Below are 17444 nucleotides of genomic sequence, written 5' to 3'. Positions count from 1 at the left end.
AGATTTGACTGCCACTCCATCCAGTTCTGAAGCCTTCTATGGCTCCCCAGTGCTCCTGAGGCAGAAGGCCCTGCAGTCGTGCTCAGCCTCATCTCTCCTGACTTCACACTCCAGCCCAGGCGTTCCCTTCAGTTCCTTGGGCAGGGCAGGCTGTGGCTCTGAGCTCCTGCCTCTGCGGTGCCCTGGACCACCCTTGCCCGCCCCTGTCTTCCTACAAGTTGCCCTGCTCTGCGGTCCTCTCCCGGTACGAACTTGCCGCTGAGAGCCTGCCCTGTCCAAGATCTCTCTGTCTCTCGTGAAAGAGGCTGGCCCACTTGGGCCTTTGCTCTCACGGTCTCCCTTTCTGGTTCACGTGTCAGACCCCCTCTGGACTCATCCTGTTCTAGAAGCCCTCCCTGAACAGCCCCCACCACAGCAAGGGAGAGGCAGCTGGGCAGGGGTTCCAGCCCTCACCTGAGCACGTGGCTGACCCAGAGCACATGGTGTTCCCCGGGGCTCTTCCCACTCCCAGCCACGGTGGCCACGGACTGCAGCCACACAAAGCCACCTGCGCGCTGCAGCCAGCGGTAGTAACCAGTCATCACCTGGCCCTTGTCCAGCACTGGGCCCAGCCCAGGGAGAGGCCGAGCGGTCAGAGAGACACAGAGACAGGAAATGGGTGTGAGATAGGGAGACACGGTAGGGAGAGGAGACAAGCCAGGGTCAGACCGCAAGGAGCCCAGCAGTGAGGCTAGGGGGAGCCCCAGCCCAACTGGACAGCACCCTGAGCCACTGCTCAGTGCCCCCTGACACTCTCTGCGCCGACCTGAGCCCCGGGAGCTGCAAGTGCAGCAGAGGGCTGGTGGAAGCGCTGAAGGACTTCCAAGGAGCAGGGCAGCGGGGCACCGAGGCGTGGGGAGGCGGGCACAGGCAGGGGTGGTGAGTGGAGGTGTGTCTCACGGTCCAGGTGGCTTTGGCGGATGCTGGTGGCGTCCTGTGCATGGACAAACTGGTAGCAGCTGCGACCCACCAGCTCTGAGGGGCCCAGGTCCATGTGCTCACTGACTCTGAGGGTGACAGAGAGAGGGGGAGTCTGAGCCTTCGGGCTGAGGGGAGAGGCAGTTAGCTCTAGAATCGTGGGATGCAGACCTCGCTCTGCAGCGCTCTGGGCCAGTTTTCCTCTCTGTGACATGGGCACACCCCTCCTCGGGTGGCCATGGGGGCGCCAGGAGACGGCGCCCCTAAGTGAAGGCCCCGGGAGGACTGGGAGACGCTCCGCGCGCGGGACTGCCTCACACTTACGCTTCCCCAGTGCGCGGTGCAGGACTGCACAGGAAGGCCCCGCCTCCATCCCAAAGGCCCTGCCCACTCCCGGCTTTCCTCCTCTTCTTTCGTCCCTCTCTCCAGCCTCTGCTTCTCCGGCTCCCAGTGCGCCCACCCTGACCCAATGCGCCCTCTGTCTCCCACATACCCCAGGTCTGCCGTGTCCCCTACCCCCCCGCCTCAGCCCCCAACCCCGGTACCTGCTCTCACAGGCAAGGATGGTGAGACCCAGGCTGAGACGGAAGACGATCATGTGTCCGTGCAGAGGCAGCTCAGCCAGTGGGGCGGGGGGCAACGTGTGGCCCAGGGCCACAAGGCCCAGGGCGCGGGCCCGCAGGCGCCCGGTCACGTGGATGACCTGCGGGCGGTGGGCGTGGCTGGGTGGGCGTGCTTGGAGGCGGGGGACGGGGCATGGGGCAGTAAATGACCCCAGTTCCCAGACCTGGCTGTCTAACCGGAAGCCTCCCCAGTGAGGACTCAGGGTCAGAAGCCCAGCCAGCCGCTCACACGCACCTTGTACCCCGAAGCCTTGACGTGCAGCCCCCTCTTGGTGAGGGTGGACTTCATGCGGATGAAGAAGGAGCGCTCCTGGACGCGAGAGGGGGGCGCCGCAGTGGGGCTGGCCTCTGGGGCGCAGAGGGAAGGAAGGTTGTGAGTATGAAGAGGGAATCATAGGCCACCCCTGCAGAGCCAGCTAGATGTGGGATCCCAACGGGGTGGGGGCTACACTCACTCGGACACACCGGATGATTCTGCAAGCTCCCTGAGAACACACACTAACCACCCCTCCCGCCGCAACCAGCCAGGTCTTCCCAAAGCTCATACCTGACCCTGTCCCTCCCCTGCTCTGGCATCTCCTCTTCCAGGAAGCCCTCCCTGTCTCCCGCACTAGGTCGACTGTGCCCTCTGGGCTCCTCCCTCGGCTGTGCCAGCCTGGGTCGTCCTATAAGGACTGTGAGCCCCAGGAGAGTGGTGCTGGGGCTGTCATGGCTCCTACTGTGTCCCCAGCACAGGGCTTGGCACAGAGCAGAAACTCAGGGAATAGAACAAACAAGGCTCACGAGTCCAGATTATTCTCTACCCCACAGTGCCAGACCAACACAGGCGCCCCCACGGCCCCATGCGTGTCTGCAGACGTCTCCCCAAGCTTGCAGTACGGCTGACGTCCCAGATGTTTTGGTGTGAAGCAAATCCAACCAGGAAAATCCTACTTAGGAGACGGCCTCACACCCAGACACCTCAGACTAAAAGGAGCTTTCAGGGTAATCTCTAACACCCTCCCTTCCCAGCAGAGGAGTGGAAATTTCCACTGGCGAGCAGGGTTAGGGACCCTGACCCTGGAGCCTAACAAGCCTGGGCTGGAGCCAACTGGGTCCCTTGCAGCTGTGTGACCTGGGGCAATTAACCTCAGTTTTCTGCGGTTTGCTGGGGTCGTGGTTCCAGCCCGCGGATCAGCATCGCGTCAATGCCCAAGCCTGCTTTGTTACTTCCCAAAGCCACTTCTTCCTCCATTCAGCCCCTGGAGGGGGGCTTTCTAAAGCTCAAGTCTCAGGGAGCCACGTCCCACTGCCTCAGCATAGACTCCAGTTCGTTTGCAAAGACTGGCTTCGCTCAGCTCTTAACGAGAGGGGTTTGTGCAGACGAGGCCCAGGGAGGTGCTGTCCACCCGGCAGCCCTGATCTGCCCTCCAGCCTCACTCTTTGAGGGCACTTAGCATTACCGGCTTCAGGAGTATCCGCAAGCGAGGAGGAAGAGGAAGAAGAGGAGGAGGAGACGGAGGGTGGGGTGGGGGGCCCGTGGGTGCGGGCCCGCAGCCCCAGTTGCTCCAGCACCTCGGAATGGTCCCCAGGATGGATGTAGTCGAAGACGCTGCTGCCCGTCAGCTCCACCTGCCGGCGACGGAGGGGAGTACAGGGGAGCGTAAGGTGCGCGCCGGGACGCAGGTGCGCGTCATGCCAGCCTTGTTTTTAGTGGGAAAAAAAATGTTTTAAGAGGAGGATACAGACTTGGGCTCTCCTCATGCCTTCCTGCTTATACCCAATGATTATTAAGCATTCTCCGCCCTTGCCTACTCCATTAAGAAGGGGGACGCAACCTGGTGGCTAAAGTGGCTGGGTCCCACGTGCCAACTCTGCTTCCAGTCGCGACCCACAGTTTGAGAAACACGCAGGCCATGTGCGCCTGTGGCCAGAATCCCAAAGGAGGGAGAAATGAAGAAGGGATTACGTGTCGCCACCCTCCACGGGTGGGGGTGGAGGGGTAGGGAGCCTTTCACTTTGTCTCTATCTCTCTCTTGTGAGAGAGCACTTGTGTCCTCTAGCAGTTTTTAAAAGGGGGGAGCTAGGAGGCAGCAGGTGGTGTGGTGGTTAAGGCACGGGGCAGTTCGTGTCCCAGATCTGGTGGCTTGCTTTCTCACTTCCTATCTCTGTCTCTCTGGTGAGTGCACTGACCTAGAGCAAATTTTTAAATAATAATGAGGCCAGCAGGTGATGCAGCCGTTACATTGCTGGACTCCCACGTGGCCACCTGCGATTGGAGACCTGGAGGCTTGGCTTGCTTTCTCACTTTCTCTCTCTGGTCAAATTAAATAATAATAATGATAAATAAAATAAAATAAAATAAAACAATATTTTAAAAAATTAAAGGTGCCAGCAGGGGGCACGGTGGTTAAAGGTGCTAGACTCCCACACGGCCAACCTTGGTTCAAGTCCTGGACCTGGTGGCTTCCTTTTTCACTTTCCCTCTCTCTCTGGTCAAATTGGGAAATAATTAATAAAGTTAAAATAAAATAATTATTTAAAAATATTAAAATGATAGTAATAATAAAGTTAAATAATTCTCTTTTTTTAGAGGTTTTTGCTATAAGGCTTGTGCACTCACCAGGAAGACAGAGAGACAGAGAGACAGAAAGTGAGAAATCACTCACCAGGGGGATGGCCACGCCTCAATCCCTTCTCCATTCTCTCAGGATCTTGGGCACGCATGTACACGCACCCAAAGTGAGTTTAAGCCACTGGGTCCAGGACTTGAACCATGGTCAACTCCATGGAAGTTCAGAGACATAGCCATTATGCTAACTGCTGGTCCCATCAGTTAAATAATTCTTTTACAAGAAATGATACAGTTGCTAATTGTGTGGAGTGACTGGCGAGGCCTATGGGGCTGCATGGCAGGGCTCTGGGCTGCTCCCCGGCGCAGTGGCAACACTCTGCCCAAGAGAAGCCACACCCCACGTAGCCACTGAGGTTTGAACCCCCGGCCTGGTCAGCATGATACATGCCGAGCATGTGTGTGAGAGCTCAAGATCGGAAGGAATGGGCCTGGCAGGTGGCGTGGTGGTTAAGGGAGCTGGACTCCCAAATTGGCTGACTATGGTTTGAGTCCCGGACCTGGACGTTTGCTTTCTCACTTTCCTTCCTTCTCTCTCTCTCTCTCTCTCTGGTCAACTTCCCAAACATAAAATAAAATAATGACAATGCGGGAGTGTGGTGGTTAAGGTGCTGGACTCCTACATGGCTGACCACAGTTCACATCCCAGACCTGGTGGCTTATACTCTCACTTTCCCTTTCTTTCTGGTCAAATTTCAAAAATATTAATAATAAATAAAATATAAAAAAAATTTAAATGACAATGAAAAAAATTAAATAAAATAATTTTTAAAAGTCCAAGCTGCAGAACTGCAGGTGTAGGGGCACAGTGTGAGCAGACCAGTGGGGCGCGTCGCTCTCTCGCATGCACTCCGCCACTGAGAAACGAACCCAGGCTCTCAGGGCGGGTGTGGGCCTCTGCCTGTCCTCCTGTCACTTCTCAGCCTCCAGCTGCAGGAGCTGGGGCAGAGACAGCAGGCTGAAATAAAGACGAAAATGCAAGCCAGCTGGGGCCAGCAGGTGGTGCTGGACTCTTACATGGTGATTGTGGTTCAAGTCCTGGGCCCAGCAGCTTGAAACTCAGGCCAGGGACGTGTGCATGCATATCCAAAATCCTGAGAGGAGAATGGAGGGGAAGGGATTACGGGGTGGCCATCCCCCTCAGGAGGTGATTTCTTGCTTTCTGTCTCTGTTTTTCTAGCAAGTGCACACGCCCTATAGCAAAAATTTCTATAAAAAACAATGCAAGCCAGCTAACTGAAATGCCACAGAAAACCTCCCAGAGCTGGCAGACCTCAAACCCTTTCAAGAAACAAGTCTTGGCATAAACTAGACATCACAATTTTTTAAAATTGTCACAAAGACAGATCTTGGCAAACACATGTACCTGGCCAATGAGTCATAATACAAACTGATTTTTTAAAAACAATTTTTATTTAACTTTATTTATTTGACCAGAGGGGGACAGAGAGAGAGAAAGAGAGAGAGAGGGAAAGTGAGAAAGCAAGCTGCCAGGTCTGGGACTCAAACCATAGTAGGCCATGTGGGAGTCCAGCCCCCTTAACCACCACACCACCTGCCGGCCCCCACAAACCGATCTTTTAATTTGCTTTCCTTAAACTGAACTGTTACTTAATAACACAACTCCCCCCATGGGATAAGCCATGTGGGGTTCCTAGGAATACACTTTGGGAAGCACAGATCCACCCCATTTTTCTTTCTTTAACATATTTTTTAAATGATTTATTTATCATTATTATCTTTTACTTTGCTACAGGGCGCGTGCACTCACCAGACACAGAGAGAAAGAGAGCAAGCCAACAGGTCGGGGATTTGAACTGCAGTCCACCAGGTGGGAGTCCAGCGCCTCAACCACCACACCACCTGCTGGCCCCTCTAGTCCGATTTTCATGCAGGGATGGTGAAGTCAGGAGACAGAAAGGCCATACGTGGGCTCTGCAAGGGAGACGGGGGCGGAGCCAGTCCAAGTGGCCCAGGGGACCCCTTACCTGTGAGAGCCCCAGGTAGATGGAGACGGTCTCGGAGATGTAGAGGAATTTCCCCTCCTGGTTCAAGGCGAACACGAAGCCGTCCAGGGACTACAGTCAGGAGAGACCGGGAGAGGAAGGGGGGACCTGGCGTCCCTCTGTCCGGCCGGGAAGTGGTGAGAGGTCCTGAAATCGGGGTCTCCCCTGCAATGGGCTGCTCTGGTGGGGAGGGGACCTCAGTGGCCCTCGGAAGCGGCAGGCAGGAGAGGGAGACCCAGCGCTCCGCCTCGTTGCCGGGAGCTTCGCGGGAATGGATGCCAAAAAAGCGGCTGTTTCCGGAGCTGGCCACCAGGTGGCAGCACGGAGCAGCGGGCAGGAGAAGGGGCCTCACCTGCAAGATGTGTCCTCCCAGGTGTTGCTCGAAGACCTCGGAGACCAGTGCGGTGGGGCCCCGGCGGCCTGGCGCTGGGGGCAGAGCGAGACCCGAGGCCAGGGTTGGTCTGGCTGGGCAGGCCCCTAGAAAGCCAGTCTACAAATCTGTCTGTTCCCCAGCTTGTGGCCATCTTAGGAAAGGCTCGAGGTACAGGGAGGGGCAGATGTGGGTGGGACAGTGGGACAGTGACTAAGACACACAGAGACCAGGGACTGCATGGAGGGGTTCATTCCCTCATCCATTCATCCCGCAGCAAAAGCTACCTTTGGGGGGACCGGGGGGTGCCCCCCGGGCTGGACCGCGGGAAGTTCCTGAGGTCTCCCTGAATAAAGCAGGGGCACGCACGTGTGTCTGCGACCTGGGGTGGCTGAGGCCACCCCTCTCTCTTTTGCTCATGGAAGGAGATACATAAAATAATAAATGCTAAAAGAAAATAATAGAATCTCTCTGAATATCTACTGTTCACGCACCCTGTTCCGGGTGGTGCTGGGGACACAGAGGTGGCCCGGCCAGCCTACTTGCCCCCACTGGGCTTCCAGGCCAGGGGAAGACTGGCAACTAAGGACGCAGAGGTATCATTGGTGGTGGGAGGGGGGCGGAGTCCGGTCGGTTGGCGGGGCCCGGTCGGTGGGCGGGGCCAGCGGAAGCGCTGGGTGCCACGTGGCCATGGCCATCTTTAGTCTCAAGTCCCAGACCTGGTGGCCTGAAAACATGCCAGGCGCGTGCACTACATGCCCCAAATTCCAAGAGGAGAACGGAGGAGAAGGGGTTGCAGCATGGCTTTCCCCCCCAGAGCGGTACCCCCCACCCCGTGTCTCTCTCCAGTGAGTGCACGTGCTCTACAGCAAAAAACCACAACATGAAACAAAAACGGTGAAGTGAGAAGAATAACGGGGTGTTGAAGAGTGGGACAGCTGAATTCCGACCTGAAGAATGAGCGACAGACCCAGAAATGAGAGAGCACGGAGACAGAGAAGGCAGGGGTGTGTAAAGGACAGGAGGATGGGGCCAGCAGGTGGTGTGGTGGTTAAAGGCGCTGGATCCGTACATGGCAGGCTGCAGTTCGAGTCCTGGACCTGGCGACTTGCTTTTTTGCTTTCCCTTTCTCTCTCTGTCTCTAGCTGGTCAAATTAAAAAATAGTAATAACAAATAGAATTAAATAAATTAAGGAGCCGACAGGTGGTGTGGTGGTTAAGGGTGCTGGACTCCCACATGGCTGACCATGGTTCAAGTCCTGGACCTGGCAGTTTGATTTCTCACTCTCTCTTTCTCTCACTCAGTCCCTCTCTGATCAAATTAAAATAAATAAATAAAGTTAAATAAAATAATTCTTTAAAAAATAATTAATAATTCTTTTTGTTTTTTTTGAGACGTTTTTGCTATAGAGCACATGCGCTTGCCAGAAAGAGACAGACAGAAAACGAGAAATCACCCCCCCAGGGGGGATGGCCATGCTGCAATCCCTTCTCCTCTCCTCCATTCTCCTCTGGGGATCTTGGGTATGCATACACACGCCCACAGCGTGAGTTTAAGCTGCCGGGTCTGGGACTTGAACCATGGTCGACTACATGGGAGTCCAGCGACATAGCCATTATGCTGACTGCTGGTCCCATAAATAAATAAATAATTCTTTTAAAAAATAAAAAATACAAAAAAGAGAGGAGGCTGGGCATCACAGTGCAACCGGGAAATTAACGGGCCAGAGCCAGACAGGGACGCGGCGGTGCCACAGCGACTCCCACGGGAATCTCCATGCCTGTCTGGGTCCCTGCTTGGGCCAAGTGCCCGCGTGCCCATGACCAGGCTGGCTGAGGCTGCAGGTGGGGCGCAGCCTAAGGATCTGGCTGGGGCTGCCCATCACTCCCCCTTGCTCGTGGAAGAAATAAACTAAAACAAAAATAATTATTCTTTAAAAAGACAGGCAAGAGACTGGCAGATGGTGTAATGGTTACGTCACTGGACTCCCACATAGTGACTATGGTTCGAGGCCCGGACCCGGTGGCTTAAACTCACGCTGGGCGTGTGTTCATGCGTGCCCAAGATCCTGAGAGGAGAATGGAGGAGAAGGGATTGCGGCATGGCCATCCCCCCCGGGGGTGATTTCTCGCTTACTCTTTGTCTCTCTGGCGAAGGCGCATGCCCTATAGCAAAAATCTCTCTTAAAAAATAAACAAAAGATAGGGGCCGGCAGGTGGCGTGGTGGCTAAGGGTGCTGAATTCCCACATGGCTGACGGTGGTTCCAGTCCCGGACCTGGTGCCTTGCTCTCACCCTCTCCCTTTCTGTCTCTCTCTGTTCAAATTAAAAAATACTAATAATAAACAAATGGAATCAAATACATAAATAAAGATAGGGAACTCGATTCGAAAACAGGCAGATGACTTGAACGGCTACTTCTCTGAAGGAGACAGACAGATGGCCAAGAAACACACAGCGACGCTCCGTGCCGTGAGCCATCAGGGAAGCCCAGCCGAGCCACAGTGAGGCGCCACCTCGCGCAGCGGGAGCGGCTGGGATCGGAGCAGCAGAAGTGTGGGTGCCCATGGGGAGAAATCGCCACCCTCGGACACCCCCGGTGGGAGTGTGAAGTGGTGCGGTGCAGCCCCCGGGGGGGAGTGCGCCGGGCCTCGCCCGCAGACCGCATTGCCCCCTCCAGGGGTGTCCCGAGAGGAGTCGGAAACGTGCGGTGACAAGGGCTCGCACACGTGTGCTCGCAGCGCTCATCCCGAGGTCGGGAAGAGGGAACAGCCCGGATGCCCATGACGGACTGAGTGGACACGGAGTGACAGGATGCGGTCTGTCCACACTGGAGAATGAGGCGCTGCTCCTGCACTCCTGCACGGATGAGCCCTAGGGACAGACCTGCGGGGGGTGGCCTTGTTTGGAGGGTGAGGAGGCTGTTTGGGAACTAGGTGGCGGTGGCGTCTGTGCAGCGTTGGGACAGCGAAGGCCTCTGACTTAGGGATGTAAAACGGCGAGTTCTACCTTACGTACATTTTAGCTTGATAACAATGTATAGAAACAGAGATAGGAATAGAGAGAGACAGAGAGAGACACGGACAGAGAGAGACAGGGAGGGAGAGGGGAGACGGCGAGTGAACTAGGCAGAGAAACACAGGCCCTGCCCCAGTCTCCCCCTCAGGACCCAGGTGACCTGAGCCCAGGAAGGATGATGCCCCAGGGGAGGGGCAGGGCTTTGGGGAGGCAGGGGAAGGACATGTGGGTCCCCAAGTCCTGCCCCGTGTGGGAGTCGAGCCCCAGCGCGATCCCCGGACCACTGCCTTCACCTCTCTGCCTCGGTTTCCCCTCTATCAGATGGGCTTGCTGAGAGCCCGACGCCCCAGGCTCCCCCACTGCCGCTGTCCGAGCAGAGTCGGGGTTCTCACCCACGTGACGGTCCCCACGCAGGGTGTGAGGCCACCGCAGGCCCAGAGCGCCTGGCCAGGCCTCTTCCTCCCGGGGCACCCCTACATCCTCCAGCAGTTCCTCCCGCCTACGCCCTGCCTGGAGCTCCAGGAACAATAACTGGGGGGAGGGGGTGATGGGGACCCCTTCTCTGAGATGCAGCTCAAGCCAGCCGGTGACAGGCAGGAACAATGGCGGCTGCTAATTGTGGCAATTTTCCCCTGTCATTTTGCTAATTCCTTCATTTTCCCTCTCGCAGGCTCACAGGGTCAGGCTGCTGCAATTAACGCGTTAATGGGCGCTCGGATGGGGGTGAGAGCTGGGGGAGGGCTCCGGGACCCCGGAGTCTGTCTCAGCACTGACGTGTCTTATCCCTCCTGCTTCCACCTCCCCAGTCCCATGGATCCGGACTCCTCCTGGCACGTCCCCTCCTCCAGATGCCCCACTCCCGGGTCTCACAGGACTCTGCCATGCCCGGCCTCCTCCCCACCCCAAGTGTCGCTCATTCACTTAACACACACTCGCAGTCCCCTCCTGCACAGAGGGACCCCGACAGGAGGGCAGACGCAGGGAGAGCCAAGGCCTCTGCCAGGACTCTAGGATCCCCTTCTCCTCCCCTCCCATCCCAGCTGCCCCAGGGACCTGCCACTAGGGTGCTGGAGCCTGACCCGGGGCTTCTCTGGGGAGGGGGAGCCTGGGGAGCCCCCCACTCACCGCATGCTGCTCCCTGGGTCAGGCCTGGCGCTTGGGGGCATTTCTGCCTCAACTTTCCTGGGCCTCATCTGTAAACCGGGCCCAGCATGGCACAGAGGGGGGGTCTGTGCACACAAAGACCCTCTCAGCCATTCCAGGCCTGCAAGGACCCGGCACCTGTCCCTTCCAGCGGGCTGTGGGGACTCCCGGCCATCTCTGTCTCTTGCCCATGTGTGCTGTTAGCCAAGTCCCTGAGCTTCCACTCCCCCTCCCCGCCACAGCCCTGCTGGCAGCCCAGAGACTGCCCGCGCCTCACCCACGCCTTCCCATGGGGCTCTGACCCACGCGGGTAACAGACAAATGGTCACCCGACCGCAGTGAGCCCTGGTCCTCCCGGTACCGCCTCAGGCCTGGAGCCTGAGCCCGGCCTTTGCACTCGCTCTGCTCTGCCTGGAAAGTTCGGCTCCAAGTCACTCCTCAGGGAGCTGGGCGGTGTCTGACCTGTGGTCTGTGGTGCCCAACACTTTTTGTTTTTTAAAGAATTATTTATGGGGGGACCAGCAGTTAGTGTAATGGCTATGTCGCTGGACGCCCATGTAGTCGACCACAGTTTGTGTCCCAGACCCGGTGGCTTAAAACTTACGCCGGGTGCATGTGCGTGCATGCCCAAGATCCCGAGAGGAGAATGGAGGAGAAGGGATTGCGGCGTGGCCATCCCCCATGGGGGTGATTTCTCGCTTTCTGTCTCTCTGGGTGTGTCTTTCTGGCAAGCGCATGCACCCTATAGCAAAAACCTCTCAAAAAAAAAAAAAAGAAAAAGAAAAAGAAAAAGAAAAGACCAAAAAAGGGGGTCAGCAGATGACATAATGGTTTTGTAGCTGGATTCCCATGTAGATGACTGCGGTTCAAGTCCTAGACCAGGAGGCTTGAAACTCATGCTGGGTGCATGTGCATGTGTGCCCGAGATCTCAGGAGGCTGGAGAAGGCATTGTGTGGTACCCCCGGGGCTGACTTCTCATTTTCTGTCTCTCTGATGACTGTACGCCCCATAAGCAAAACTCTCTAAAAATAATGATTTATTTAATTTATTATAGTTTTAAAATTCGCTATAGGGCATATGCACTCACCAGAGGGAGAGAGAGAGAGAGTAAGAAAGCAAGTGTTCAGGTCTGGGACTTGAAGTGCGGAGGGCCGTGTGGGAGTCCAGTGCCCTGACCACCTGCTGGCCCCACCCAGCACTCTCTATGGGGCTGTGCTGAGCCCCAGGCTCTAGTCTAGGCTCCGGCTGTGACAGGGCACACAGAGGGATGAAGGTGCTGTGTCCGATGACAGGAATGGGCAAGACAAGACGGGGGCAGCCAGGGGACCGGAGGTGAAGGTGGCCGGATCCCCACGGCTGACCGTGTAGTGGGAGGCCCAGGCCGGGTGGCGTGTGCGTGCCCCAACTTCCAGGAGGAGAATGGAGAAGGGATCGTAGAGTGGCCATCTCCCGGGGGGTGATTTCTCGCCTTCCCTCTCCAGGGAAGACAGGAGTGCAGGGCTCAGGGGTGCTGTCGGCGGTTTCCAGGCAAGGCCAGGGGCCGGATTGCGGTGCAGGAGCACTAGCGTGGGGATGGTTCTGGGCTCCTCCCTGAGTATACGTTAGGCGCACTGAGCCAGGGTCCAGGCTGCCTGAGGCTGGGGGTGCCGTCTCCCTGTCTCTCTAGGTCATGGAAGAGATAAATCAACTTAATAAATAAATAAATAAATAAAAAAGACCAGGGCTGGCCCTGTAGCGTTGTGGTTAAGGGAGTCGGATCTCACATGACTGACTGCTCTCGGAGTCCCAGCCCCGGTGGCTTGAAGAACGTGCTGGGCATGTGAGCATGTGTGTGCCCCAAATCTGAACAGAATGGAGAGATGGGGGAGAAGGGATTGCAGCATGACCATGCACCATGGGGTGCTTTCTCCCTCTCCCCCTCTGTATTTTTGAGAGAGATTTTTACTATAGGGAGCGTGTGGTCGCCGGAGAGACAGAGACAGGAAGTGAGAAGTCACCCCCGGGCGGATGGCCACGCCACGATCCCTTCTCATTCTCCGCTCAGGATTTTGGGCATGCGCACACATGTGCCTGGCATGAGTTGTAAGCCGCCAGGTCCAGGATTCAAATGGTGGTCAACTATGTGGGAATCCAGTGACATAGCCCTTATGCCATCTGCTTGTCCCACCCCTCCTTCTGTATCTGGTGAGCACATGCACCCTCTGGGGGAAAAAAACATGGTAAAAAATAAGGTGGTCATGGGACCAGCAGTTAGCGTAGTGGCTATGTCGCTGGACTCCCATGTAGTCGACCGCACTTCGAGTCCCAGACCCGATGACTTAAACTCACGCTGGGCGCGTGTGCGTGCGTGCCCCAGATCCCGAGAGGAGAATGGAGGAGAAGGGATTGCGGCGTGGCCATCCCCCCTGGGGGGTGATTTCTCGCTTTCTGTCTCTCTCTGTCTTTCTGGCGAGCGCAGCGCACGTGCCCTATAGCAAAAACCTCTCCAAATAATAATAATAATAAGGTGGTCAGAGAAGGCTGCTCCTGAAGTGCTGCCCTTCTGAGGGAAGGGTTCCTTATTGAAACACAGCAAGTGCAAAGGCCCTGAGGTTGGGACCTGCTTCTGTGAAGAACAGCAAGGAAGCCGGAAATGGGAGAGGGGAATGAAGAGGTGAGAGGGTGGGAGATGAAATCAGAGGGAGGGGTGAGGGCCTCATGTTGAGGGTTTGGAGGTCCCACTTCGGAGGGCTGCGTCACCAGCACCCAGACTGGCACAGGGCAGCTCTGCGGACAGAGATCAGGTCTGCTCCGCAGACTCAGAAGCCCAGGGCTCACCTTTAGCATCTCCTGTCCCATTTCACATTGGGATTGCAGGAGGCTGGCAGGTGGTGTGGTGGTTAAGGTCGCTGGACATTCCCACATAGCCAACCACAGTTCAAATCCCAGACCTGGGGGCTTGCTTTCTCACTTTTCCTCTTTCTCTCTCACTCTGTCCCTCTCTGGTCAGATAATAAATAAATAAATAAATAAATAAAATAATTCTAAAAAAAGCAAAAGAGGGAACCAGCAGCTGGCGTAGTGGCTGTGTCGCTGGACTCCCACGTAGTTGACCGCAGTTAGTGTCCCGAACCCGGTGGCTTAAAACTCACACCGGGCGCGTGTGCGTGCGTGCCCAAGATCCCGAGAGGGGAATGGAGGAGAAGGGATTGTGGCGTGGCCATCCCCCCTGGGAGGGTGATTTCTCGCTTTCTGTCTCTGTGTCTCTCTCTCTCTGACTGGCGAGCGCACGCGCCCTATAGTGAAAACCTCTCCAAAAAAAAAGCAAAAGAAGGAAGGGTTGCAGCTCCACCTCACGGAAGGGCGCGTTTCCCTCTCTGTGGAGTGCGCGTGCACTTTAGCAAAATTTTCAGAAGAGGCTGTTGGGTGACTCCCGGGGACCTACAAACACCCCAGCCACCGCGGCTGAGAAGGTGGCCTCTGGAGCCAGGCCATCTGCGTATGAACCCAGCTGGGCTTCCTGGAGGCCGTGTGCCCTTGGGAGAGCAGCTTCGCCTCTCTGGACCTCAGCTTCATATTTCTGTAAGATGGGAATGGTGGGGCCAGCAGGTGGGTGGTGGTTGAGGCACTGGAATCCACGTGGCCGATGGCTGTTCGAGTCCTGGACCTTGTGGCTTGCTTTCTCACTTTCTGTCTCTCTTTAATAATAAACACTTTTTTTTTCTTTTGTTTTTAATAAATAAAATTTTAAAATCTTAAAAAAACAAATGTTACTGTTAAAAAAATGGGGGGATGGGGAGGCAGCAGGTAGCCTGGCAGCTAAGGCACTGGACTCCCACATGGCCGAAGGTGGTTTGAGTCCTGGACCTGGTGGCTTGCTTACTCACTCTACCCCCCCCCACCCCCGCCGTCTCTCTGGACAAATACTACTACTACTACTAATAAATAATATTAAATAAATAATTAAAAGAAAAAACCGGCAATGGGAACAGCGCCTCCTTGCGGGGCCAGCAGGTGGCGGAGGTCAAGGCCCTGGGGCCCCCGGGTCTCTTGGTTTGGGCCGCAGGCTTTGCTCTGGAGCTTTCTGCTAAGATGCTGTCCTCAGTTTCGCCACCTGAGCTACGGGACAGACGCTTGGCTTCTTGCGAGGGACCCCGTGGGGCTGATCCCCCAACCTGGGGGCGGTGTGTCCTGCTCCACTTGGCTCGGTTACCGGCGGGCTTGGTTGCCGGGTCGCCCATCAGCGCGGCGACCTCGCGGCCCGGCCCTCTCGGAGCCTGGGAAGGCCCACCCAGGTAAGGGGCTGCACGCGCCCGCGCTCTCTGCACCCGCTTCCCCCTCCGGCTCGGGGACAATAGACAAGATGTTTATGCCCCGCGGCGCACGTGTTGTCGGGTAATGACAGTAATCAGCCGCGCTAATGCCGCATTCTCTCGGCGCCAGTCAATTCGCCTAATTACCGCCTGGGAAGCCGGATTATTTAAATTTAAATGGTGATTTATTGCAAGTTTAATCAATGCTATTTTCTCTGCCCCCTCCTCCCGTGGGACGGGGCAGCAGGGGAATCGAGCCCCTCCAACCCCACCCTAAGGACATCCCCTTCCCCTGCAGGGTTGCGGCGAGGAGGGCGGCCTGGGGAGCCGCGTGCCTTCCACCTGCGACCTCCCGTAGACACCCGTCACCGCCTTCTCTTACTAACGGCAACGCAGTCAGGGCGGGAGTGAAATAACCAGGGCAGTGGGGTTCTGCAGGGACAGCCTGGGCAGCAATCACAGGAGCTGTCCATCCGGATTTGACATTTTAGAGATTATTGTTACTTCTTTCAAAGCCTCACGCTCTTTTATGCTAACCATGTGACAGGGAGAGAGAGCAGCTCTCCATGGGTCTGGTCCCCCCACCTCCCCCCCAGTCTCTTTTGCTCCAATATTCCATCCCATCAGGATCCCCGGTGCACCTGTGTGGGAAGCCTATAGGTGCAGGGCTGGAGCGGACTCAAACCTGGGTCAGCTATACGGGATCCAGCTTCCTCTGCCCAGTGCTTACCTGCTGTGCTGCTGGACTGGCCCTGTTGTATTTATTCTTTCTTTTTTTTGTTTTTTTAAGAATTATTTTTATTTAACATTATTTATTTATTTATTTTAATTTGACCAGAAAGAGATAGACAGAGAGGAAGGGGAAGTGAGAAGGCCAGCTGCCAGGTCCAGGACTTGAACCACAGTCAGCCATGCAGGAGTCCAGCACCCTTAATCACCATGCCACCTGCCGGCTCCTTCATTTATTCTTTTAAGAGACGTGTGTGCGTGTGTGTGTGTGCGCCATAGGGCATGTGCACTTGCAGAGAGAGACAGAGACAGTTGTGTGGAGAGAGACAGAGACAGTGAGAGAAGGATGGCCATGCTGCAATGCTGCAATCCATTTTTTTTTTTTTGGAGAGGTCTTTTCACTCTAGGGCGCGTGCGCTCGCCAGACAGACAGAAAGAGACAGAGAGACAGAAAGTGAGAAATCACCCCCCCGGGGGGATGGCCACGCCGCAATCCCTTCTCCTCCATTCTCCTCTCGGGATCTTGGGCACGCACGCACACGTGCCCGGCATGAGTTTTTTAAGCCACCGGGTCCGGGACGTGAACCACGGTCGACTACGTGGGAGTCCAGCGACATAGCCGTTATGCCAACTGCTGGTCCCATGCTGCAATCCTTTCTCCTCCATTCTCCTGTTGAGATTTTGGGCACACACGTGCATGTCCCTGGTATGATTTTTAAGCTGCTGCGTCCAGGACTCGAACAGAGGAGTCTGTCATGTGGAATTCAGCACCTTAACCACCATATCACCTGCTGGCCCCCTTTTTTTTTCTTTTGGAGATATTTTTGCCATAAGATGCCTGCACTTGCCAGAGAGACAGAGAGATGGGAGAGGAGTAATCACCCGCAGGGGAGATGGCCGAGTCACAACCCCTCCTCCTCCATTCTCTTCTCAGGGTTTCGGGCTCACACCCACACCGCCAGCATGATTTTCAAGTGGCTGCGTCCAGGACGCCAACAGTGGAGTCTGCCACGTGGGATCCAGCACCTTAACCACCACGCCACCTCCTGGCCCTTTATTAGGTGTGGCCACTCCCACGGCCGCCTCTCCAGGGCGGGGACTTCTGTCCCCTTTCCCGTGGGGTCTCCAGTGCCCAGGCCAGGCCAGGCGCAGATCCCTTCGGTAAACAGCAGCCCCGACAGCGCTGCAGGCGCGCTGGGCACACTGCCATCTCCCAGGGGGGCATGTCCAGCCGCTCTACAGGCGTTTCCTGCCGGGCTCTCTCAGACCTCCGTGAGGCCTGATGGTCACCCCCATTTCACTCACACACTCATTTCACCCGCATTTCACACGAGGAGGCATGGGGGATGAGGCCACCTAGCTGGTGACGCTGGCAGACCGGGAGCAGGGACAGGGAGGCTTACCCACACATCGTACTGTCACACCCCTCCCACTGCCCACACTGGGAGCTCAGGCTCCGGGGTCCTGGGTCCTGGGCCCCCCTGGGCCTCTCACCCCTGTGAAGGGGAGGCCCCAGTGGGCTCCGCTGCACCCAGTCGGCTGCCTTGGGCTGGGTTCGAGTGCACAACGAGTCACCCTGTCTAATCGGAGTAACAACCCTTCCGGTGGTCTGAGCGGGTCATGCCAGCCCCTTCCTTAGCCGGAAATTCACAAAACGTCCTGAATCATGTGCCCATTTAACAGATTGCTGAACC

General features: G+C 56.3%; 1 protein-coding gene across 2 annotated transcripts in view; it reads right to left on the bottom strand.

The window, feature by feature from the left end:
* NPAS1 (neuronal PAS domain protein 1) overlaps positions 1-17444 on the bottom strand; it is a 39777-nt gene that overhangs the window by 1722 nt on the left and 20611 nt on the right. Inside the window, exons 1-8 of one of the 2 annotated variants that reach the window (XM_006142116.3) lie at positions 6855-7291; positions 6550-6623; positions 6180-6269; positions 3023-3191; positions 1816-1928; positions 1503-1660; positions 940-1046; positions 454-601 (exon numbers count right to left, since the gene is read on the bottom strand). In XM_006142116.3, coding sequence (XP_006142178.1) covers positions 454-601; positions 940-1046; positions 1503-1660; positions 1816-1928; positions 3023-3191; positions 6180-6269; positions 6550-6623; positions 6855-6987 — 992 coding nt within the window. In that variant the 5' untranslated portion in view covers positions 6988-7291. Of the gene's footprint in view, positions 1-453; positions 602-939; positions 1047-1502; positions 1661-1815; positions 1929-3022; positions 3192-6179; positions 6270-6549; positions 6624-6854; positions 7292-17444 lie in introns of those variants that run through there. The other variant, XM_006142114.3, reaches the window with a different exon arrangement.

This window comes from Tupaia chinensis, unplaced genomic scaffold (assembly GCF_000334495.1).
Source record: "Tupaia chinensis unplaced genomic scaffold, TupChi_1.0 Scaffold000067_1, whole genome shotgun sequence".
NCBI classification, from domain to species: domain Eukaryota; kingdom Metazoa; phylum Chordata; class Mammalia; order Scandentia; family Tupaiidae; genus Tupaia; species Tupaia belangeri.
The sequence above is the reverse complement of the archived record's forward strand: the minus strand, read 5'-3'. Positions and strand labels throughout refer to the sequence as shown.